The 26,397-nt window shown below is 35.0% G+C and overlaps 2 protein-coding genes across 4 annotated transcripts in view; both read right to left on the minus strand.

The window, feature by feature from the left end:
- LOC140148056 (uncharacterized) overlaps positions 1–11,262 on the minus strand; it is a 36,467-nt gene extending 25,205 nt beyond the window's left edge. For all 3 annotated transcript variants that reach the window (XM_072169902.1, XM_072169903.1, XM_072169904.1), the window contains exons 1-4: positions 11,237–11,262; positions 5,368–5,518; positions 2,653–2,846; positions 1,729–1,869 (exon numbers count right to left, since the gene is read on the minus strand). The gene's annotated coding sequence lies outside the window, so the exon portion shown is untranslated. The remainder of the gene's footprint in view (positions 1–1,728; positions 1,870–2,652; positions 2,847–5,367; positions 5,519–11,236) is intronic.
- Positions 11,233–26,397, minus strand: part of LOC140147069 (uncharacterized) — a 45,508-nt gene continuing 30,343 nt past the window's right edge. Inside the window, exons 3-4 of the mRNA XM_072168841.1 lie at positions 14,245–14,468; positions 11,233–11,424 (exon numbers count right to left, since the gene is read on the minus strand). Of these exons, the coding sequence (XP_072024942.1) occupies positions 11,233–11,424; positions 14,245–14,468 (416 nt within the window). The remainder of the gene's footprint in view (positions 11,425–14,244; positions 14,469–26,397) is intronic.

Raw genomic sequence — 26,397 nt, forward strand, 5'->3', positions numbered from 1 at the left:
CCAGGAAAGAATAAGTACAGAGAAAGGAAAAGAAAGGGATGATAAATAAATGTAGGCCTAATAATAATTATTATAGAAACTAAACACAGCCCCCCCCCCCCACATAGGCCTAACACTAACAGCACTACAGGCAGCCATTCGATGATGTCAATGCTATTATGCGTTACGTAATTAAAACGCCCAGTCAGATGTACTTCACACCTACCAAGCACAAGTCACCCAATTTCGAAAATTGGACGTTGAATGTACACTCTCATGAATATTGATTGGCAACATTTTCCAATATGTCAGCGCTCAAATCGGACACAATAGAACAATAGACCTTTCAGTGCGTTGATTGTCATGCTTGGCTCAAAAGTTCTTTGAAACGTTAAAATATAACATATTTGCACAACCTTAAAAAATAAAATTTGGAAAGCATCCAATTGCAGAAATAAAAGTTTTCTCGGACAAACTGTTATTCATCTTCAGTGAATGCATGAATAACATAACACCGTAGGATTATAAATTAGATAATGTGGACTAAATTTAATGAGATACACAAACTTTAGGAAGCGGTGGCGAGTATGAAAAAAGCGCTTGTTGATCAAGCTTGGAATGAACTGCATTGATGCGAGCATTGTGTAATTGTTAGTTTCTTAGCAACAAGTCAACCGAATCAAATAAAACTTTAGTATGTGATGCACAATAAAATAGGCTATGCTCTACATTTAAAAATATGTACCTTCTAACTTGGTTATTTTTACATCATTTGCCGTCACTCATATCTCAAATAAAAGAAACATTCTTACGGTCATTATAATCACCTTGATATTCGAATCGACCCTCACTTTGGCTATAATGTTATGATTGATGATATGCTAGCTGACTGTAATGATCTATAACAGGGGTTTTCAACAGGTGGCTTGTGGGCCATAGACTGCCCTATCATCAGGTGGCCTGTGGGTCAAATACTGCCCTTGGTCCAACCAACAGGCAGCCTGAGGGCCAAATACAGCCCTTGGTACAACCAACAGGCAGCCTGAGGGCCAAATACAGCCCTTGGTCAAATCAACTTTAAGTATCCTTACACAATACATGAAACATGGGAATTTCAGTTGTATTTGATCTTAAAGCAGTTATCTTTGATGCACATTTGGCCATCCATGGCCCATAAGCAATACAGTTGAGAATCCCTGACCTATAATGATGTCGTGACCACAGGAAAGATAAAGCTGAATTGATGGTGATGTGACACATCAGAAAATTGTCTCTATCATCGCTTTTGGATCACCTTTCCCAGGATCATTGCATATTACTGATGGGAACACCAGGTGTGGTTTTAGTCATAATGGAGTTTGTTTATTAGTTTTTGACAAGTTTGTTTTGCAAGTTTAATTTTTGCATTATAAGAAATTTAAATAAATCAAAATCAAAATCAAACAAACAAACTAATAAATAAATGAATATTGAAATGACATGACTTCAAATGAATTCTGTGCCTTTATAAGAACAAGGTAATTGCACCACCTAGGTCTATAAATAACATGCCATGCATGAATACTTAAAAGTCAATGTCAATTGGAACCAATGGTGCCTTTGGAAGAGGCAGGCATTTCAAAAACACCACAAACGAATGAAGAACAATCATCAAATAAAGCCTGTAAGTGAGCAATTTGTACAGGAAAATGTATTTATATCACAGACTATCTACAAAGCAAAAATATAACACAGTACTGCTGATATTACCTCTACACTCTCCCTGTGGGTCCTCATCATTACTTGTAGGTCCATCATAACAATTATCAACCCCATTGCATAGCAGCTTATTAGGGATACATATATCATTGGTGCACTTGAAATAATCTCCAGCACACACTCCACTGGAACCTACAGGTTAAGAAATGTTGATATAAATTGAATACATAATTTCCATTAAATGTATATTTCTACCTTTCAATGTTCAAATTCAAGACTAGATACCAAGAGAGTAATGATTGTATTGCAAACTTGCTTGATGTATAACTCTCATTGTCCACTGCCAAGTACCAAATTTAATCCCTGCATAGGTAGGTATGACTGACGTTTTCTTTAGTTTATCTGCCTATGCATGTTATGTTACCATTGTAATTCCTTGTTAAATTGTGCAAGTGTGCAATGCATGGTTCTTCTTTCCCTGTATATTGATACATTATTAAGAATTATGATTAAGGCAACGAAATAAATGCCCCCCCAAAAAAAAAATCACCAAAATCTGTAAATATTTGCAATTTGGGAAAAGTACAAAAAAAAATGTTGTTCCTGAAATTGTCAATTGTACAGGAAAATTCCCAAATTTGTTCAAAATCTTGGTCGGTCGGGCCCGTAGAACAGGTACATCCCTTACATTGTTGTTTGGTGCTTAAAATGAGCCCGTCTTCCATTATGTATGTTTTCATACATAGCATGATTTCCTCCTTGAAATACCCTCCATCAATCCCCACCAAAGAAATAATGAAAAGTTCCCCCATTCCAGAATGTGCTATTTTCTGTCAACTGCTTTATAAAGATTGCCACTTTTTCAATTAGCCCCTTTATCAAATCATATTTTAAACTCATTAACTGTAGTTCAAGTTTCCAACAGGACTTTCAGGGTGAAATTCATCTGGAATAGCTATGTGAACTGAGCTGTACCTGGATCCTTAAAGAATGTGAAGTCAATATCAAGAGCAACTCCTCCACCAGCTTCCCCATACCATCGTACATAAATCCATTCCTGACCAGATTTGTATACACTTGGGAGCTGGATAAAGACTGGGCTATCTGCTCAGCTGAAGATGTGGCACCATCATGGATTTCAAAGGTGGTCGTACGATGATCTTGCATGACTGTATGACAAATCAAAAGCAAAAATGATTCAAACAATTAATGAATGAGACTCCACCCTTGATACAATATATCCTGAATTTCCAAAAACCCATGACAATATTCTAGTAAAATATAGTAAATAAGTGATCATAGAGGAGTTTAGATTCAAAACTGCTATGCACCCAAAATGTATCAAGCTGATTAAAAAGAAATATGCCCTGTGGAATGGGGAACTTAACTTAAAATGTCGGCAGTAAAATCAAAACTTCTTTATAGATTCAAGAGCCATGATGTTTCCTCTTTAAAATGGTGCACAAATCATCAAAGCGTCACTGAGATAATTGGGATTATACAAATAGACCCATTTTTGGACGGTTCCAATGGGGCAATACACTTAATGTGCTGATTGTAGTTTAGAATGGAAGAAAGAAATGAAGTCAACTCTCAGTCTTGTTGGGTACGAGTGTTAAACAAGAACCAACCAACCAATCAATCTCTCAAAGAATATTTTTAAGTTAACACCTTTCTATTTAGGTTAACAATATGTGAAAGTATACCTTCTAATAATATACATTTCTCAAGCAACAACGTTGCAACATGTTTAAGTTTCCCAATATACACATGAAAAACTTTAAAAATAGGGTCTTTTTCAGAGAATAAATCTCGCAAGTTGGTGTGTTTAGGAGTCATTTTATTGATCCCACTATTTACAAAGCGTGGTTCTGTGACTGATTTGCAACATTATATATATTGGAAAATGATAAAAACATATGTAAAGGCTGTATTCTTTTTAAAAATCCTTCATTGGTGGTACCTTTCAGATAAAAATCCTGCTTATTTCTTGTTAAAATGCGCTAATTCATGTATAGGGGTGTTTTTGCCCAAAAGGGCAAATCCTGTTTAGGGTATATTTGGAAAATCTCTAGTCGTGCATTAACTAGCCTTTTTGTCCCTCTAAACGGCATTCGTGAGATTCACTCTTGGAAAAGAACCTTTTTTTGTGTTTTTCTGGCCTCGCATGAGCATATTATGAAATTTAAGTGACCCCATGGCTTTGTTGTTGCTTCAGAAATGTTTCAATAAGATTTTTAGAAGACAACACTTTCACATTTGAGAAAGGTGTGAAAAACATTCTTTAGGAGTTTAATTGATTGGTTGATTTTATTAACTCGTACCCAGCAAGACTGAGAATTCACTTCATTTCTTTTCTCCAATCTAAACTAGAATGCAGCACATTAGTGTTTAATGTGTATTGCCCCATCGGAATGGTCCGAAAATGGGTCTATTTGTTTAATCCCAATTATCTCAGTGACGCGTGAACAGATTTTGAGGATTTGTGCCCCATTTTAAAGAAGAAACATCATGGTTTTTTGAATTTTTAAAAAAGTTTTAATTTTACTGCCAACATTTTAAGTTAAGTCCCTCAATCCACAGGTCCTACTTTTATTAAGACACCCTGTGATATTAATAAGTTACAAAAGTGACTTGGATAAAATCTTATAATTTAATTCCATATGGTAGTTTGTGACATTCTATGCATGGCTGAAAGCCTATGGTAATTGATGCCTGCCTCTTCTACATCATCTGAACAACAGCAGATTTAGCCCCACGGAAACTGCAATGCATTCACTCCTAATGTTAAAGTACCTTATTGACCCTATTCTGAAGTTGACCTGCAGATACTTACATGTAGGACTCAATGTGGATACTCAAGAATAAACTGGAAATCTTGAAAAAAGCTCTTTAAAATATCCATTAGTTTTGTTTGTTCAGTGATTTTAATGATGATGTATTCCAGTTTTGCTTACAAAACCATTTTAAAGGTATTCTGATCATCAGTCAGAACAGGTGACAACAAGCTGTCTCATACTGCCATCTTTGGCCTGTATGTACAACTTGGTTTGGCTGCAGCATTTTATCATGATCACCTTTAAGATAAACTACTTGTAACAGTATTTATGAGAGGTGCTTGTCAAACTCCACTTATGAGCCAGACATTAACCAAGTATACATGCAACATTGAGAACTCCACTTATGAGCCAGATATAACCAAGTATACATGCAACATTGAGGGCTATAAAGTAAACCAAGGGAGATCTTATATTGTATTATATATATTATATATGCCCCTATAAGTGCCAACCCAATGACTTGACTTTTCTTCTTGCAAAACAAGAAATTATGCAAAGATGATGAAGTGCATGTTAAATGATTTTAACAATGGGAACAATCATGCAGGACCCACTAAAATCTACTTACTTAAGCACCCCAGTTGGTTATGGTAACTTAGACAGCAAGACCAATAGGCCTATCAAATACACGCTGTGTCAGACAACTTTTAATGTTCAAAGACTTTTGTCTGACACAGCCCATTTTATAGGCCTATTGTTCTAAGGGCTCGCATCCAACACTTTACTTGGGAACTTTTGCCATGTTCAAAGACTTTTTTCTGACACAGCATTTATTTCATAGACCTATTGGTCTAACGGCTGGCATCCAACACTTTACTTGGAAAACCACTTTTATTAGATGTTAACTTACATGCAGCATTAAGGGCTACCACGATGACCTGACGGTGCTCTTATATAGTGTATTACATCTACCCATCTTTCTCTGCCAGTAAGGTCGATCTCATCTTTAATTGAACCTTGGTAGTTGTCTCTAGGATCATAGTTGTACCTTGTTACTTCATCTGAAATTGGAACAATACATCATATTAATTAGGTGCTGGATGTAGTCCAGAGTTAGCCCTACTAGATAGGGATTTATTGTAGCCTCACTGGATGTAGTCCAGAGTTAGCCCTACTAGATAGGGATTTATTGTAGCCTCAGGGTAACGTTATTTTTTGGATACAAGAGTAAACAACCCTTTCTTCTTTTATGCAATTATTAAACTTTACAACTTAATCACAGCCATTATTTATTTATTTATTTATTTATTTATTAAGTCATATTTTACCAGGGTAGCCCAGTCAGTGCATAGCACATGATATACATAGGGGCCCTGGAGAACATATACACAATATAAAATTTGATTGTTAAAATTACACAATTAAAATTATACAAAGCTCAATTTAAATACATAAAAACTACATAACAATTTAAAACACAACAATAATATTATTATACAATTATTGTTATATGAGTATTGATAAAAACTAAAATGGCAAAAGAATAATAAAATATTATCATAGCACACACGAAGGAGATACATAAAACATAAAATACATTAATAATAAAAGACATATAATCTGAAATTGCCATTATTAACTGAGATGTTCAAATATTGTTGATTTATTGCCCTGGCAGCCCTATTCTGAAGCTTTTCTAGTCGATCAAGATTTAGGCCACTGCAGCTACTAAAAACAACATCACAATAATCAAAAACTGGTAAAATCATGGATTTGTACAAAATATTCAAAGTATTGATGTTGAGGCAACACCGGAGTCTGCGCACAATTCCAATTCTTTTACTAATCTTATTACATAACTTTTCAGTGTTACAGTTCCAATTCATATGTTCATCAATAATTACACCCAGATATTTGCAATGGGAAACTCTGCATAATTCTTCATTATTAACAATTGCACGAACATGTTTGAAATTTACCAGTCTCTGGGGTGTGCCAATAAGCATAAGATTTGTCTTTTTTACATTTAATGTTAGTTTGTTTTGGCACAACCATTTACCAACATTGTCTAGCTGAACATTTAAAACAGACTGCAGATTATCAGAATCATTAGAGGCATAAAACAGAGCTGTATCATCGGCATATAAAACAACTTTACATTTATCATCAATTACACTTGTCATATCATTAATATATAAAATGAATAAAAGTGGCCCCAGTATTGAGCCCTGTGGCACGCCGGTATCAATTTTCAAAGAATCAGATAAAACACTATTAATAACAACGGACTGATACCGGGAAGTTAAGTAATTTGTGAACCATTTATGCTCAGTACCTTTAATTCCTAAATTGCACAATTTGGATAAAAGAATTTCATGATTGACAGTGTCGAACGCTTTTTTTAAGTCTAAAAATATTGCACCAGTTACAAGACCATTTTTCATGTTATTCAAAATGAAGTCATTTACATCAAGCAATGTACTAGATGTTGAATGTTTGGCACGAAAGCCTGACTGCTGCTCAACAAGAATATTATTTTCTGCTAAGAAATCTCGTAGCTGACTATTTACGGCACACTCAAAAATTTTCATGACTACTGGCAAAACAGAAATAGGGCGATAGTTATTTGTATCATCTCTATTGCCCTCTTTGAATAACGGAGAAACCTTAGCATGCTTCCACTCAGTGGGTACAGAACCTGATTTTAACGACATATTAAATACAAAAGCAAGTGAATGAGCAATTTCAGTAGCTCCTAACTTGAGAAGCTTTGCATTAAATATATTTATCCCATCTAATCCTGTAGCTTTCTTAGGATCTAGCGATGACAACTGTTTCAAAACAAAATCAACATCAATATCATGAAAGGAAAACTGTACATTGGAATCTGAATGAATATTATTATCATGATTAACATGGTCATAATTCTTGGCAAGTTGTTTACCAATACCAACAAAAAATCTATTAAAGCTGTCAGCTATGTCTTTTGGTTCAGTACAATGCTCACCATGTTCATCTTGAACTGAATTGATGGAACAAGCCGATTTATTATTTGGCAAAAGCTCCTTCAAAGTTTTCCACAGTTTTGGAATCACCTTTACAGTTATTGATCTTACCACAGTAATGCTTCCTCTTCAGTGATTTAGCTAGATTATTCACTTTATTTCTGGTTTCTTTATACAACAACCATGCTTCATCAGTTTTTTCTTTCTCAGCTTTACCTCTGTAATAGTCTCTTTTCTTAGACATTTGTAAATACTCATCATTGATCCAAGGAGTTGTATAACCTTTACATCGGATGTTTACAAAAGGTGCATGATTATCACACACCTCAACAAAGAGTTTTTTCCACATATACCAAGCATCATCAACACATTCATTTGACTCAATTTTATACCAAGGCACATTTCTTAGATCATTACAGAAATCCACTTGATTAAAGTTTCTAAAAGATCTAGTTTTAATTACTCTGGGTTTGTACTTTGGTTTAGTACATTTTTTGATAACATAAACCAATGAGTGGTCACTTAAGGTTGGTCTGAACCCTGGAATTATGGAAACTTTCGGGCCTCATAACTTCTAAATTGTTTGTCTAAAGTATATAAAAGTATACATATTTAGAATGGCAAAGACTGGATAAGTTCATCTGTGAGGTCAAATTTGGGCCACAATGGCACTTTTGGCCCAAAATCCCAAAAATAACGTTTTTTGGCCCACTTCTTTTTTGTGCACCGTAACAAAAAAATTCCATAACAAATTTTTTAAAATTCTATCTAGGACCCGTTTTTTCATTTTTTTGAATTTCGACCGATTTCACCAAAAATATTTGAAATTTGTGCCAAAATCGGGCTTTTTTATGATTTTTTTGACAAATCAACATTTTTTGACCATTTTTGGCGCAAATTTCTCAAAGTTAGTTGAAATTCAAAAAAAATGAAAAAAAGCGGGTCCTAGGTATTTTGATCTAGTTTTTAAAAATTAATATAAAAAAATTGTGGCCCAAGAATTTTTTTGTTATGGTGCACAAAAAAGAAGTGGGCCAAAAACCGTTATTTTTGGGATTTTGGGCCAAAAGTGCCATTTTGGCCCAAATTTGACCTCACAGCTGAACTTATCAAGTATTTGCCATTCTAAATATGTATACTTTTATATACTTTAGACCAACAATTTAGAAGTTATGAGGCCCGAAAATTTCCATAATTCCAGGGTTCAGACCAACCTTAAGCCAAGTGGAATTACACCAGATGAATGAAGCCTATTACATGCTGCATTAGTGTATACATGGTCAATACATGATTTTGTTGTTTTAGTGACTCTGGTGGGTTTAGTAATAAGTTGCCTTAGCTGAAAAAGTTGGCAAAGATGTTTCAAAGGTTTTGCGAGACCTGTTAATGAATCAAGATTTAAATCACCAAGAAGAAAAATATCCTTTGAAGTAGTACTTAAAACATTCAATTGATTTTCCAATCTTTCAAAGAAATGATTCTTATTCACCTTTTTTTCTGATCTATAAGCAGTACCAACATAAAAATAGTTACTGTGGGGAAGTTCTATTTTCACCCACAAAGATTCAATATCATCACACATATTCATACTTATTAATTGACTTGAGTATTTTTCGCTGACGTACATTGCTACACCACCGCCATGTCTATTTCTATCTTTTCGGTATAATACATAACCTGGTATATGAAGCTCATTATTGTCAATATTACTGTCAAGACTGGTTTCATTTAGCGCTAAAATTTCAATTTCTGTAGTTCCAAGAAAGAGTTTGACATGCTCAAATTTACCAGGCAAAGTCACAATATTAAGGTTACAAATTCTAATACCACGATATTTCAATGCATCATATACATCAGAACCTTCCATGACAATCAGATATATAGCAATTACAGGTATAACAAAACAAATTATAACTAAACAAAAACAATTATATAAAAACAATTATATAAACTACGTTAAACAATATATGATAATTTTATTAACAAGGATATAGAATCACTAAAATAGTTCAAAAATAGTTAACTATATCCTAGCAACCAGCATTTTTTAGAGCACAGTATTGCACGATCATTAACAAAATTAGAAGTCTTCATGCGAACGGATGGATGCATAGTTCGCAAAAATATAAACACATTGACAGCTATCACACTAAGCCGATGAAAAGAAACGCTCGAACAAATCATGCCTATAATTATGACCGAGGACACTAACAACAAAAGATGTGCACTAAACACAACTTTTCAAATTGCCAAAATGTGATAGCTGAGAACAACATGATGAACAAGTAATACTATAAAATTTACAAGAAAGAATTTGTGAAACTCAAATCTGACACTGAAAATAAGCAAAGTTTTGAAAACGAAAATACCTTTGGGCTAAAAACACATAAAACGTAATGTTAAAGCACAGATAATTACATTATCAAAGTAAGTGTATGAAGCAAACACAACGGAGTATAAACCACATTATTATAAGTGACAACATAAATGACAAAGAGGAACATTTTTCTTTACGATATGATAAATCAAAAGTTATTTTAAATGCAAGTCCTCTAAAGTTGACACTGGACGAATTTCTTCCTTTCCATCACGCTTTACTAACGCTAAGATTCTACCATCAGATGACCAGGACGAAATGACTTCTTCTACCCGCGATACCTGTTCTAATAAAGTCTGATTTGCGCGAGTTAGGTCTTCTTTGATGGTAATACCTGTTCCTTTTAATTTTTTTCTGACTATCATGACTTTCTGGCGTGAGCGGTAGGTAGCGAATTTTACAATTATTGGTCTTGGTTTCTTGCCTGGTTCGCTGGTCTTCTTTCCTACTCTATGACACCGATCAATTTCTTGTAAGTCTACTTTAACACCTAGTTTATCGCGAGCTAGATTAGTTACAATTGCATCGCAGTTTTCCTTTTTCCCTTCGATTCGGGATACCGAAAAGTCTAATAGAATTATGCAGCGTATATTGTTCTAAATCGTTCAGCTTTCTCGCAGTTTCATCAGTGTTTTCTGTTAAATCTTTAATCTGTACCTTTAGTTTCTTGTTTTCATCGGATTTCGGCTTCAGTTCAGACTGCAAGTCGAATAGAATCGAGTCCTGTTTGGCAATTTTCTCCTCCATAGTCTCAATCTTGGCTTGGATAGTAGATACCAAGGACTTCTCAAGGAGCTGTTTAAAGGCTGATGTCTTCAAAAGGTGTTCAACAGCTCGTGGAACAAGTTCTTCTAAATCCAAAGAGAGATCCGTGGATTATCAACAACGGCCGTATCTGTATCAAGATTCTTTTTCTGATTTCTTGATTTCGATTTCGATTTACCTTTGTTGTCGCCCGCCATCTTGGATGAGTATCTCAACGGTTAAACTTGCTCGAGAAGTAGACTGGTAAGAAAATGCCAAATTCAGGAAATTACTGCAGAAATGTATATCAAATCATTCCAACATATTCCTTGGTACTTATTTCATGTACATATAGCTGGTTGCTAGTGAAGTGGCGGTTCAAAACTTAAATTTTAATACATTTTGACAGGAGGATATACAGTAGTGAACCTCCTTTATTTTCATGAATATACTTTGCAAATTTCTAATGTTGCCAATATCATTTATCAATGAAAAGATGGTTAGGTTAGTAGGTTTTCATTTCAATGAATACAAGTTGCACTTTGGTCCAAATTGGTTTAAATCCAAGCAAGGTTTTTTACAGCTTGTGGAAATTACATATATAATGTAGCCGACTTATTTCCTAGTTTCTGTAAGGTTTTGTTGACACTTACGAGTTGTTTGTCTGCGAGTCTCTCCCTTCACTTGCATTCAAAAATCTGTAGGTTGCTCTGAATGCTTGTAATATGTGTTGAGATCTGGATTTTAATTCCAATGTTGCTAACCCAGTCAGAGAAAAAACATGCCTCTTTGGACGCTCACAATGTCTTACACCTGGACCTTGTCTTACATTCTCTCGTATCTGAAATAGTAAAAACATGGTGTAGAAAGAAGATGATGAAATCAAAGTAAGTGGATGCACTTTTCTCTTGTCTTAAAAGCAACACTATAATGTACCATTCATGATCTCAATCATTGTGGGATTTTATGTGACAATTAGAAAAGTCAAGATTGATTATTATGGTCAGATGACATTTCACATGACATGCATATATGTAGGATCACTCCTTGAGTCTTGTAGGCAGTGATATTTTCAAGTTCCTGTTCATTAGCATTGGGAATCATATGAGATAATAGCTTTTCCATTGTTATTATGACTTCATGTTGAGCCATGCAGGCTTATGTTCTAAATCCAGACACAGCACGACTACCTGTCTGAATGCAATATGGGCATGATGATGGATTCAACTTGGCAACAAACCCATTATTTTTGAGTTAAAAATGCATGAGATGTTTTCATCTCAGCACTCTGCTTCACTTACTCACTAGGTAGTGATATACAAGTAGCTTAATTCAAAAAAGTTTTCTAAAATATTAATGTGGGATTGCACTTATGGGTACTATCTGTGATATTATCGCTTTATGGTTTAGTGGTTTGGGTTTATATGTTCCAGGCTTTTGAGTTTAAAAAAATTGAGGAGTGTGATAAATAGCACTCCTCAAAATTGGGAGGAGTGTTATTTTGTGAATGAAGAGTGTGATTACAATTAAATGTGATACACGTAAGCTTAAAGATTAAGGAGTGCTTTAAATTGCACTGCTTATGATCATTTAAGGTTAGCCGAGAGTTTTTCATGCGCTTGATTTCAGAGGGCGTAAGTTCATAACAGAAACAGCCATGCAGAAAATGAACAAGCGTGCGGGACGTGAGGCCTACTTATATACAATAGAATATTGCTTAGCTCGTGCCCGGAGCTCGGATGCCGGGGGGGTGGCACAAGCCGTTTTCGGCAATTTTCTCAAAGATTTTATAAATTTTAAAATTGATTTGGGGCACTTCGTCAAGCTACGCCCTGGAAAATGTGTTGATTTTTAATTTATAGCCTTGATATCTTTGATGAAATCAATGCTGCTATTCCCCTGATTTATACAATGAAATGGTAGGCAACCGGGTAGGCAACAACAACAATATCAAAAAGCAATTATTTGTAAATCGAATTTGGGATGAAAATCAACAAGACAGACTTAGCAGGCCTACAAATTTCTGAATTATATAAAGTGAAAAACAATCAATCACGATTCACTGCACTCAGCGAATCAATCAAATAAAACTAAAAAAGAAAGCAAGAAAGAATAAAGAAATAGTGAAAAAGAGAAAGAAAGAGAGAGAAAGAAAATGAACGAAAAAGAAATGAAAAAAGAAAGGGAGAAAGAAAAGAGGAAAGAAAGGAAGTAAAATTGAGAAAAGAGAAAAAAAGAAAGAAAATTCAGCCACACGGAGACTCGAACCCACAAAAATAGTACATATTAGATTCCCAGTCCAACGCTCTATCCACTCGGCCATAGATCAGCTTACGCAATTGACTGTTCTCAAAGCGGATGATATAACTATAATTGGATGCAATTACATGATGATTACAATCGCGTCCGCATTATGGCTCTTAGAATAAACACGCATGTCGGCGCTGAAATTTTGAACGAACTGATGGAGGAAAACCTCGTTTTTTTGCAAAACTAGCTTCAATTTGGAGTGAAAATCAAATGGAATAGCAATTGGCAGAATGTTGAGAAATAATGTAGGTATTCAGATGTCTAAATTAACGTCTCGTAATCAAGATATCGATAATTTCACAAACCAGCTTTTTCTCAAGCAAATTCTCCAAAATTTTCCCCAAAAACGGGCTTTTAAAATTTAATCGGTACTGTATTTGGTTCTTCCCCATGGCAACATTATTTCTTTGATCGATTTGTAATACAATACGAAAAAGAAGAAAACAATCGCCGGTGTGGATTTATACGGAGCGCACATTTGAAAAAAACCTCATGGAACGTGTTTTTGATCTTGTGAACATGGTGGGTAAAAATGCTTTAAACGAAGGATTTTCAAATTTATTCTAATAATTTGTATATAACACACACAAAAATGTTAAGCTACATCCAATGCACCAACATTTCACTCGCAGCGATATTTGATTACTGAGAAAACTCTGTTTTAGAGAACAACTTTATACGTTTTTTATACGTTTTTTATACGTCTCTTTGTGTAACCTTAAGGAGTGTGGAGGTGTGTGATAGAACTCACACTCCTCAAAACTAGAAGCCACAATTTCTATACCCAAAGGTCTTGAGTTTGAATACCATCACCACCTCATTTTCAATTTATTCCTGCTGAAGAATTTGGTCAACAATCTGGGTTCATTCTTTTCTAAATGATGTACTTGTACAAATGTTAAAAACAATGCTTCACTGGAATCAAACAGGTACATGTAGTAAAGTGTACCCGAAAGTGGTCAAATTTGAACTAGAAATTATAGATGCTTCTTGAGCATTTCCCGGGAACGCACAAGTACATGGGATGAAAAGAGTAAAAAATAATTTTGAATAAAAAAATTGACCCTTTATGTCCATGTATTCAACATTTAGAATAACACCAGGATTGAATCTATAACGATATCATTGATATCTATATATTTATGATCGCTTGGTGAATCATAAAATTATATGACTGATAGTAGATTCATTCAGCCCTGGAATGGGCTTTCTGAAATTGAAATTTGACCCCCAGAATGTGTCCAAATCATCAATGATAACAAAAATCTCTGACCAATTTTTTTGTAGCTCATAATGTTTCCGACATTTACATTTGCCAAACAAAATATTGTATTTAAGAAACATCACTTACAGAAACAGTATATAAAAGGTCTACAGATCCATGGCATGCTACTGTATCTTGGCTGTCTAGTATAAAATCGGTAAAGATTAATTCTAGGTATTCCCCACTGCTTCTTCCTTCAAATTCAAATAAACAAGTGTAGGTTGTGCTCTGTAATGCTGGGAAACCTGGTGATGTCACTTCTCCTGCAGAGTTATGGGTGGAGTTGCCAACAATGATATTGTTACACACAGCTGTAACAAAAAAAAAGTGAAACAAATAAGGTTTAATATGAATATAATTGTTTTGAAGTTTTGACAAAGCAGTCCAGTTTGAGTCTTTCATGAGTATGTAAACACCCAATTTGGTAGGTGTGTTGGAAAATAGGGTGAACTGGAAATGTTTTATGACTATTTGCTCTCTTGAATTTCAAATCTAATGTGGTTTCATGTATGAAAATAATCAAATTAAATTCCTGGATTGAACTGTATAATCTGCAAGTTTCATAATATGAGATCAAATTTACACCCCTCCCATACACACCCGACCAACGGACATGTGCATGACTCCTGATGCCATGAGGTCTTTCCTTTGGACATAAAAATGATGTCAATGCATTTTTATGTGACAACAGGTGTATCATGTTAGCTTGCCAATTAACCATTAATTAGTGCATTATGTTTCAGGCACTATTCACACCAGGCTTTATAATGCATGATGATGATATCTGCATTAATTTAGTGTCAACCTGATCATGATATCTACATGAAAGACAATTTATTTGGAGATGATATAAAGTCTGCAAAAAAAGTAACGCAGAGCTATAAATACGCCTATAGCTTCAGAACTAATAATTGTTTTCACAATATTTCAAAATAGAAAGGGTGATTTATTTACGCTCATTTTGATACCCCATTTGTCAAATATCGTTCAATAAAAACAACACAGTAGTGCTTTTAAAGAAAAGTACCCAAATTAAAAAGTTGCAGTTTACAGCCATCACACAGCATTGTGACATGTACAATGCAAAACCCTCCATTATCTTCGCGCTAACTTCAAATCAATACAAGTAGTGCTGCAACTTTTAAATTCAGGTATTTTTCTTTAAAAACACTACTGTGATATTGAACTAAATTGGACGAATGTGGTATCAAAATGTGAGTAAATAAATCATCCTTCTGTCTATGTTGCACTATTGTGAAAACAATTATTGATTCTGAAGCTATAGGCATATTTATAACAGCTGTGTTACTTTTTGTGCAGTCTTTAGATTCCCTTGTAATTATAAAAGCAATATTGATATATGAAGGATTAGCAATATATTATGGATTAATTATAATTCCATGATTCTTACTGTTCACATGTTCATGCAACTAACTTGTGTACATAAATTAGTGCTCAGCCTATATAATGTCCCGGTATAATGTATACAATATGAATGGTTCAATCTGCACACATATCCAACTAATCTTAGTCCAATAATAGTTATATAATTATAATTTAATCCATCCATCCTGTATCAGTGATGAGTTCACACACATTCACATACTGCCTGCCATATTTGTATGAGTTTTGAGTCACATCACAGCCAACATTTGCCCTAAGGGTGTCCCAATAAAAACAGAACCCTTATTGCGCCCTCTTTTTCTTTTATTTCTGAAAAGTTGATCAAATGTATTTTGGTATGTAAAGAAACCTTAAATCGTTAGCTTTAATAAACCAAAACAATTATTTCAATCGGCTCAAAATTTTGGAAGATATGCCCTCTTCAAGAAATGTACCTGTTTTTCACTCTGACCACGGATGAGATTTGGCTAGTGGCTACATCAAAGATTAAAATGAAACACACGCTTCATGACATGGATAGCATTAGGCTTTGGAATGCACTCACTATGGGCGAGGATCACCAGCTAGCTTCCAACATCCTCGCAACTGTATTACTGCACACAAGGAGGGTATGCAATGCAATTAATGCAACAAGGACCAGGGCTGAAACCTGTATTCGTCAAGGAGGCAACCAGGTAGAGGGCAAAGCAGCACAGTAAACTCACATCAGAAGAATCAAGGACATACCAAACAGCTCTTTACAGGCTACCTTTTATCCCAAAAAGAGATAATAAATGACATGTTATAAATATAAAGAAAGCAAGAAACAACAAAGTAAGAAAGTAAGAAACATTTAATAAAAATAAAAAGGCATAAATAACCAAGAAAAAAAAGTTTAATTGCAGGTATAGTAAGAGAAGTCCCATCCGACATCCATTTTGCCATAGGGGTAATGACACTTAACACAATCCATAACCCATAGGCCCACCGGTAAAGCCCATTCCCTAAATAAAGTTTGTTATTTTATAAAGTTATCATTGAGGAATGCTTGATATTTATGCATGGCCTGCATGTACTCCTTTTCAATCTTTGAAGTAGCCAAATCTCCTCCGTGGACAGAGTGAAAAACAGGTATATTTCTTTAAAAGAGCATATCTTCAAAAGCTGTGAGCCGATCCCTTCAACTGTCATTAAGAACCTCGGTGTCAAGTTTGAGTCCGACATGTCAATGACTGCTCAGGTTGCTTCCATATCTAGCTCCACTAACTATCATCTCCGCAATATCAACAGAATCCGTCGTTTCATTGACAAAGACACTTGCGAGCAAGCAGTCCGAGCGCTAATAACATCCAGATTGGACTACTGCAACTCTCTGCTTATTAACATCACAGCCAAAGACATACAGAAGCTTCAAAAGATCCAGAACCGCTCTGCACGTCTCATTTTCCGGGCAAGCAGACGTGAGAACACTTCTCCTCTGATTCAAGAGCTGCACTGGTTGCCAGTCAAACAGCGAATCATCTTCAAGACCATCCTGCTTGCTTACAAGTGCTTGCACAATCAAGCCCCCATTTACCTCACTGAACTCCTTCACATTTACATTCCGTCTGTCAACCTGCGTTCCGGCACACGACCAACCTCGCCTTGTTGTCAACAGAACTTTCACTACTCAAGGAGATCGCGCTTTCACACATGCTGCCCCAATGTTATGGAACATTTTACCAAATATCATCAGAAACTCTATCACAGTTGCTTCTTTCAAGAGCCAAACAAAAACTCATTTATTCCCGGACTAATTTCTTCCCCATGTTTCATGCTGCTTTGTTTATTTGTTTAAATTAGTAATGTAAGATGTGTAGTTTAAGATATTTTTTTCTGTAAAGCGCCGAGGTCGTGTTTTGCTCATGTTACGGCGCTATATAAAAGCTGCTTGTTGTTGTTGTTGTTGTTGATTGAAATATTTCTTTCGGTAAAAAGCTAACGGATAAAAGTTTCTTTTCATACCAAAATATATTTGATTAACTTTTCAAAAATAGGAGAAAAAGAGGGCACAATGAGGGTTCTGTTTTTTTTGGGGGGGACACCCTGTATAATGTTGAGAAGGAAGGTAAGTAGGTAACAGACTTGTTGCAAGACCATTTACTGCAGCAAAGGAGACTATACTGATTTTAAAGAAATCCATACACCCCAATGGAAGACATTGTCTTAATAAATGTCCCACACATTGGGGTATAGATTTTAAATGGAATCACAAATTCAGGTAACCCCATTTGAAATTCACATTCCATGTTGAAGATTAAGGGCATATTGTCTTCCATAGGGTGTACGGATTTCAACTGGAATAGCCTAATACGCACTGAACACCTCATTACATGAAATAACTATTTATTTAAATTATAATTGCAAAGACAACCTTTGGATATCATGTAAGTTGACGTAACCACGCTTTTAATGGCCAAAACAGATGACTAATTAGTCAATTGACATAACACCATTTATCTTAGATTTAATCTACATATTTGTATGTCTGATAGGACACATATATATATGTGTCCATTCCGATTTTCTTTTGATTTACAAATGCTATTTTTCATTAATCAATTAAAAAAAAATCCAAACCACATATTGATCAACTGTTGGTTGACTAAATTTGGTTGGCTAATTAGCAAAATCAGGGTAATTCAAATTATGCATTACAAATTCAATGTAAAATCTTGAATACATCACATACATACTAATTTACAAATCAACTTAACAGTCCGGTCCGACTGCCTGCCCAGGAAACATTGCCGGGTCAGACAGCATGTTGGCTTTGTTGCCTGCGCAGGCAACACAGACTTTGGTAACTCTTCCGAATTTGGCAGACAAAGCCCTAAATTGTTCATGGTGATTTTATTAAAGATACTTAAATAGGGGAATTTGTTATTTTACACACATCGTCGGCTGTATTCCATAGTGGCGTATAGTGATTTTTGGTCATTTTTTTGAAATTGGCACATATGTTTTTAATGATGTTCTCTTTCAGTCTCATCAGTCATAATTAGCTAATTAATTAGTAATTAATTAAATAAATGTGGCGTATAAGTGACATTTTTTGTATTCCATAGTGGCGTATCAACCATACGCCACTTTTTATACACATTTTATAATTATGAAATGTCGGGAAAAATGAAAAACATCGTATGTCATAGTGGCGTACACGTATCGGACCTATACGCCACTATGGAATACTTAACGACTAAAAGTAACGCCATAGGGATTACACGGCGACCGAGGTGGCGTCACGTTAACGTTAGGTTAGGGTATTGCGTTTTGTTTGTTTTCCATAGTGACGTATAGTTTTATTTTCAGTTTGCCAGCAATAGTATGTATTTATTTCTTTTGAAAAATATATAACAATAAAATTTATTTAGTTTACTACAGAAATTTTACATCATTTACAAAATATAATGAATTTCTGATTTACACAACTCGATTTTAAATTGGCATTTTTCAAACCCGATTTTCTCGAAAAGTTTATTTGGCGCGCCCACTATACGCCACTATATGGAATACGGACGACGACATGACCTATGACCTCCGTATGTGACCTTGGATACTACCAAAACTTAACGGTCGGTACCCATAATGTAGCTACCACCCAAGTTTGATATATAAAATTGGATCGATTGAGCCCATATTTATTGGTCGAACTATGAGTTTTAAAATATTGGACGAGACATAGTCGAGCATTAGGATCTAATCTGTTCATGAGACCAAATGTTAACCAAGTCTAAAATAATGGTATTTTACAAGTTGACCTCAAATGACCTTTGACCTCACTATATGACCTTGAACACCAATAATAGCTGAGAGTTCCCATAGTGCAACTATGACCCAAGTTTGGTTGCATTAGAATTTAAACTGTTCCTATAAGACCTAATTTTCACCAAAATCTTATATTTTATAAGTTGACCTCAAATGACCTTTGACCTCAGTATATGAGCTTGAACATCACCAATAGATTCTCTATTGAAAATCGTGTTCACGGATCTGCACTCGAGCGCATAAGTGTTCATATGACACCAAATTTTAACCAAAAGACTCAAAGGGTATTTTACATGTTGACCTCAATTGACATTTGACCTCAGTATATGACCTTTAATCACCACCAATAGCTGAGGGATTTAGGAAATCGTTTCTATGCCAAATTATAGACAAATGTTCATTGTTCTGGGTTAATTAATCAATTTTATGCACATAATTTTTATCTAGTGCTAGATATTTTGAAATTTATATCAGGGGTGTGATTGGTGCTTTTGAAAAAAAAAAAAACCCAAGGCAATGAAATTGCGAAGCGGAGCGAGCCAGCGAGTGGAGCTCTCGCCTGTTATGGCCGGGGGGTCCAGGGGCCCGCTTGTGGGCCCCTGGTGGGAATCCAGGGGCAACGCCCGGTGGGGGTCGATGGGGCGAAGCCCCCCGAAGCCAGAGGGGTTTTACACACTTGAGCACCACTGGAGATGCAATTTCATGGGGTAAAATACAAAAATGAGAAACTGTTAAAATACTTCACTTTATAGTATGAAAACATTTATTATCTGTGAATACATACTTCCAGTATCATATCATTGACATACACATGAGAAATTGCATCACCATTTTTGCACAGTACAGTGTGTCTATAAATCATCCAGTCAGGGTTCTAAGGAATTTTCATTTTAAAATTGGAGATTTTCTCATATCTGGAAACTGAAAATTCTGGAAATGTGACATCTCTGTTAAGCATTTAGCTCTTGGTCCAGGGCCAAAATCCGGATTTTTTTTAATCCCAAAAATCCGGAAAAATCACACCCGTTACATGAATGGTAATTTAAAAGGGCATTTCGTGATCCACAGCATCATCCCCCCACTTTTCTCAAAAAAATTGAGATTTTTATACCATTGGAAACCTCTGGTTGCATAATGTTGATGTACAAAAAAAATCTTGCTTAATAATTAATTTAGCAAAAATATCGTGAAATTTGAATTATGTTCTGGTACACCAGAACGAAATTATAACACATTGTCTATAAGAAGTGTAATTATACACATAATCATACATAACTCGCAAATGCAAAATCGGAATCAACTGAAATTTTGGGAATATAATAAGCCTTTTTCATGGATATCTACTGAAAAATGCTATAAAAGAGGATGTTTGGATCACGAAATACTCCTTTAACTTTAAAAAAAACCATAACTTGCATAATATTTAACTTGGTTGATATTTCATATTGTAAATGAATTCAAAGTTGAAATCCAAACTTTTGTCTGCATAGTTGCATTGAGTGTGTTGCATTTTATCATGTCTGATGCCACCATGGGTCACTAATGGAACACTATAAAGGTGCTTGCATGTCAGACTCCCCTGGTGATAAAAACTGCCAAGAAATGAAATTTGCAAATGAATTATTATAATCTTACTAAAAACAATTCAATCATTTATCAAAATATACATACATGTTTGTAACTTAGTTTATATCATTTCTTGGAAGTACACTAAAAAAGATTAAGCCATACTGTATACCATGAACTAAAATGGCTATTCCAGTTGAAATCCATAACCCCCCCCATGGAAATCTTGGCCATAATCTCCCACACAGGGGTGGGACAGTAGATTTCAAATGGAGTCACCCATTCAGATCCCCCCTGGAGGTAAACCCATTTGAAATTCACACTCCCTGTGTGGAAGATTATAAGGTCATGTCTTCCATAGGGTGTATGAATTCCAACTGGAATAACAAAATAAATCAACTATGTGGACTGGTGTACTGGTAGTTGGAACTTGTTGCTATGAAAGAAATCGCAATGAGATCAAATTTGATATTCCTTTTTCATCTTCCCACAGTGCTTAGCAATGTGGATCTCGAGCAAAAACAAGGAACAGTTTTCTCAAAAATGTATCCCCAAGAACTTTGTTTTATGTTTCTTTATTATAATATGTTAATGAAACTGAATTTTATCAGTGAATCTGGCTACTGTAAAACTAAACATCTCAAAAAAGTATCTAACCCCCCACACATAATGGCCATAATTCAAAAATGGGTGATTGTATTACAAATCTGTAAAATGTGTGCCAGAAGCATAATTTATTTCTGCGCATTTTGACACCTCATTTGTAGCAATTGTCTAAATATTGACGCCGCAGTAGTGTACATTTTAATCAATGTAACCCAAGATTTGAAAGTTCCAGTAAATTCTATTGATTTGTATTCAGTATAATGGAAGGAAATCTGCTCTGCGTTCATGGGAATGTTCGTTTTGTTTCATGCATTGATCAAAATGTTGCGAAAATCAGTATCAATTGTCATCATTCTCATCGTTGGTCAATTTTCACTTAATCCCTAGTTGAAACATGAAGAGTTAAAGATCAAGTTGAAAGTGAAAATTACAACAACAGTAACAAGAGAAAATGTCAATACGAGTGCCAAAAAGGGGGGGGGGGGTCCGGGCCATTTCTTGAAAACGACATGGACTATGAGAACAAATATTTGTGTGTTCATTAAGGTGCCCACTAAAGATTATTCTGATGGACTTTCATCAAAATCTGAGAGTGTCACCTGGGAACTTTTCAGAAAATTGGTTGATTTGACATAGAATGACTCAAAACCAAACCCAGGTTAATTCTGCAAATTTTGATATGCCATTTGTCTGGATAGCTCAAAGTTAGTAGCCATGGTGACTCCTTGAATGAAAAACGATGCATTTTCAAAAGTTGCACTAATAAAAATCCCTTTAAAAGGGAGAGCTTGGCCTTGGAATACCCAAAGTAAATGAAATATATAAAAAAATAAATACAAAGAACATACTACACTACAGGAACTCACATTGCAGTAGGCCTATACTTGGTTATATGAAACGATCTGATCCAAGTCAGCACTGGCCCTTTACACACCTGCTCCAACAGCAACCATCTAGGAGTACCTGACCTATGCATTGTTACCTTCCTACCTATAGGCCATATATACCTACCTATAAACATAGACAATATAGATGGTCTGTGCTATGAAATACAAATTACAATGTACCTTAAACCTATACCTACATGTATACAATCTACTACCAACCCACAACCTAAATACCCACCTACCTATATAAAACATGCTATAAAACAGTAGTTTCTCCCAAACGTCAAACATGACTGACAAACACCACATTAAATCAAGAATTTCGCAGTAACATAGTCCATGGAAGTAAAAGGCATGAATAGACTGTGATATTGCACTCTCTTATACCAGGGATATGATACCATGTATACTGTGATCCGAAAGTTCATTAACCACCAAAATTGTTCTTGGTCAATTGTTCCATGTCCAAGGACAATATAATAATTTGGTTAAATTTATCTTGGAAACTGAAGCAAGTTCCATGTTACACCTGTCAACAGTCATTAAAACTCATCATCCTCCAGGTTAAAAACAATCACTACTGAGCACTGCTTTATGAGGGAAACAAGATTATCTGGGAGGTTGCTATTTCATCCCTGGGTTAACATGGTCAAGTCAAAGAGTTCACTGCTGAATATATAGCTAAATGAATTGAGTCATGGGGGAGTGAGGCTACTCTTTAGCCTCCTGCAAACCCACAACTTAAATTTTGAGCATTATCCCACAACATTGTTTTACTGAGGATGAAGCAATGCATGTTAACAAGACTAGTTTCCTACTTCAGGTCAAAGGTCGAGGTCGCAAGCGAATGATAATATTGCTTGGCTTGTAGCCAAGCAAAAAAAGCTACTCAAGTCAGTGTACCATTACATTCTCTAGACCACTAAATCCTTCCTCATTTGGTGTAACCATTGATAATCCCGGTAAACAAAGACCCCGTTTAGACTAGGGAAAAGTCGTACTTCAACCACAACTTTTTTGAAGTCGAGTTCAGTCGAATTCAGGTCTAAACAGGACAGTAGTTGTTCAAGTACGACCGAAGTCGAGTTCAAAAGTCGTTGTTCAACAATGCTCCCGAGGTTCATTAAGTCGAATTCGACTTTGTCGTGGTTGAAGTGCGACTTTTCCTGGTCTAAACAGTCAGTCGAATTGAATTTGACTTTTTCATGCGTATCGCTGACCTGGCGAGGTGAATTTCCGGTCCGTCGATTTGTCGCTAAGCAACGGCACTGTGATATCGCTAAACAACAGCTGTTCTTGTGTATTTTCGTACATGTGCAGCATACTGTAGTGAGTGCACATCCAATTTTCACTCCAAACTCGAAGTAAATCCACAAAAATGGCCGATTTTATCACGGTGTTAGTTCATCTGAAATAATCCTCAACTTTAATTTAGGGTAAATGGGTCAAAGTATCATCTCATAACTCGGATGCAAATGGGGCAAAGGGAGCAAATGGAGTTCATAAAGCAAGGTCATAAAAGTTTTCACGGCCTGAATTCTGTGAGCCGCCCTGCGGATGAATTTTATATGAACTATGACGTCACAAGTTGAGCAGTGAGGCGTTCTGCACATGCTCAGAATGAGGAAAATACGTGTTAAAAATTCAATATGGCGACAAACTCAAAACGGTTCTACCGGAAAGTTAACGTTGACTTTTATCTCAATTTTACTACTTTGCATGTAGATTTTTGTTTAAAAAGTATACAGGCATTTAAAATAGAATATAATGAATTATAATCTTAGGTTTGATTAAAAAAATACTGGATGACAGAGGGCGTAAATAGTCGTAATAGAATTCAACAGAGTTGAATTCGTTCGGGCGCATAGTGTAAACACCCACTAAAAACCACAAACACAAATTAATTTATGCTAATCCTCTGTCTTAATCGAATTTGATGTCGAATTTGAATTAGACTTTTCTCTAGTCTAAACGGGGTCAAAGTTTGGTAGTGCAAACAAGTGGGTGTCCTTTGGTAGCAAGATGAGTAACCATGATTGTTTATTATAATTAAATTAAAAGATATGCAATTGATCAATGTTCAGAATACCACAAAAAGGTGCATCTTGATCTGGTATTTTCGTGCCGCGGTATGTATGTCAGTTTTTACATTCTACTGAGTACTGTTGCAATATTTTTGCATGCATACCCATGACCGTTTCAAGACTATGACTGAGAAATAATTTGCTTTTTGTACCGGCCAGGAACTGGCGGTACTTATTAATTGGCTCAAGTTTGTTGTTGTTTCTAACTTTCTATAGATAGTGTATGAACAAAACAGAAAATATTGTCAAAAAATGATCGAGTTGTCAAGGCAAATAGAAATACCAAAATTGGTGTGTGAAGACAACAGATGTTTTGTGTTGATTTTGCAATATTAAGGTAAAATCAGTATAATATTTTAGGAACTTTCTTTCTAAATTGAAAATTTGGCAAATTCGCTGGTCCTCTTACCATGCACATTGACCTTATTAGAGTATAAAGCACAGGGGACAATATAATACTCAGTACAAGTTCCAATATCTGTGGTGTCAGTGTGTGGTCAATGGTCATAGTGCTTTTCAAGCAGGGTCAAGGTTATCTAGCAGCAATCTTGCTATAAGTTTATGAAACTGTTTTGATGTCATTACACATCTATTCCAGAAAACTTACACATGAAAATTAATTGGCAATTGGTGGGAGAGAATAATTGGCAGGACAATTGGTTCTACATTTAGGAGTTCACAGGATAATAATTAGATGTTAGGATAGAAGAGGGTGTAATGTTATGCCCTTAATCAAGTCTGCTGCAATATCAAGTCTGCTGGATAAGTTGATTAACTTCATATATTTTGGTATAATAATGATGACATAAATCAGAAAAATGGAGCTCTAGTGCAGATGTAACGAATTATGTTCCTACGTATATCACTAGTCTTTTACCATGCTAACAAAATTAATACAATAGCTTTAGGTTTCAGTATGTGTAGGCCTATAATATATTTGTTGTTTATATAGTCCCAAAAAATTATTCTTGATATAGTGTTTAATATTCTGTGTGTTTAAATTTTCAAAACTAGATTGTTATGAATTAATCTATACTAAAAGATGCGAATGTTGTTTGCTTTTACAAATTTCATTTGTGCAATCACAATTATACTCATAGACAGTTTTGACGTAAGTATAGTGTGAAAGAAGAATACAAAACAGGGTGTAACATAAACTATTGGGAAAATCGCTAATGAATTAGCTTCCAAATTAAATAAGGATGTAGAAGGGATCACATCACATTTGGTACCAAATGATCACATTTGGTGCCAAATGTTTGGAATTTATTTCATCTTATTTCAAATGTATCTAACAACGTAAAGACTGATTTTGAGAGAATAGCAACAAATGGAATTTGGCTCAAAATACAACCATAATCTTTACACTTAAAAATAATTTTTACTGTATATTTATATTTTAAAACGAAATCTTATGTTACTCATTGTAATTCATCCTTTTGCCGGTACATCCCTTTTTAAAAAGGATTTTTATTGTTTGTTAAGATTAAATTAAAAATAAAATGCAAGAATCATCTTTCCCCACACAATACTTCTTACAAACAAGGTGTTGATATTGGCCCTTTCGATGCAAGACAAAGCACAAATGAAGGAAATAAAACAATAATGTTTTTGATTTTTATTCAATTACACATACAAAAAGTAATGGCCTATGAAAAGACCCCCCCCCCTAAATATAATAATATTAATATTATTTTAGTCCTGAATACAAAATATAATATTAAACAAGCATAAAAGAATCTGATACCAAAATTTGTTACGAGTTCTGAAACGTTACAATCGTAATTTTCAGTCAAAAAATCCACGAAATGACTCTTGATACAACTTAGGCCTATATTTAAAAAACAGAAACGGCTGCCTGCATCTGGAACTCTTCATATCTGAAAGTTTGAAGGTCTTATTTCATA

This window comes from Amphiura filiformis, chromosome 3 (genome assembly GCF_039555335.1).
Source record: "Amphiura filiformis chromosome 3, Afil_fr2py, whole genome shotgun sequence".
Taxonomy (NCBI): Eukaryota; Metazoa; Echinodermata; class Ophiuroidea; order Amphilepidida; family Amphiuridae; genus Amphiura; species Amphiura filiformis.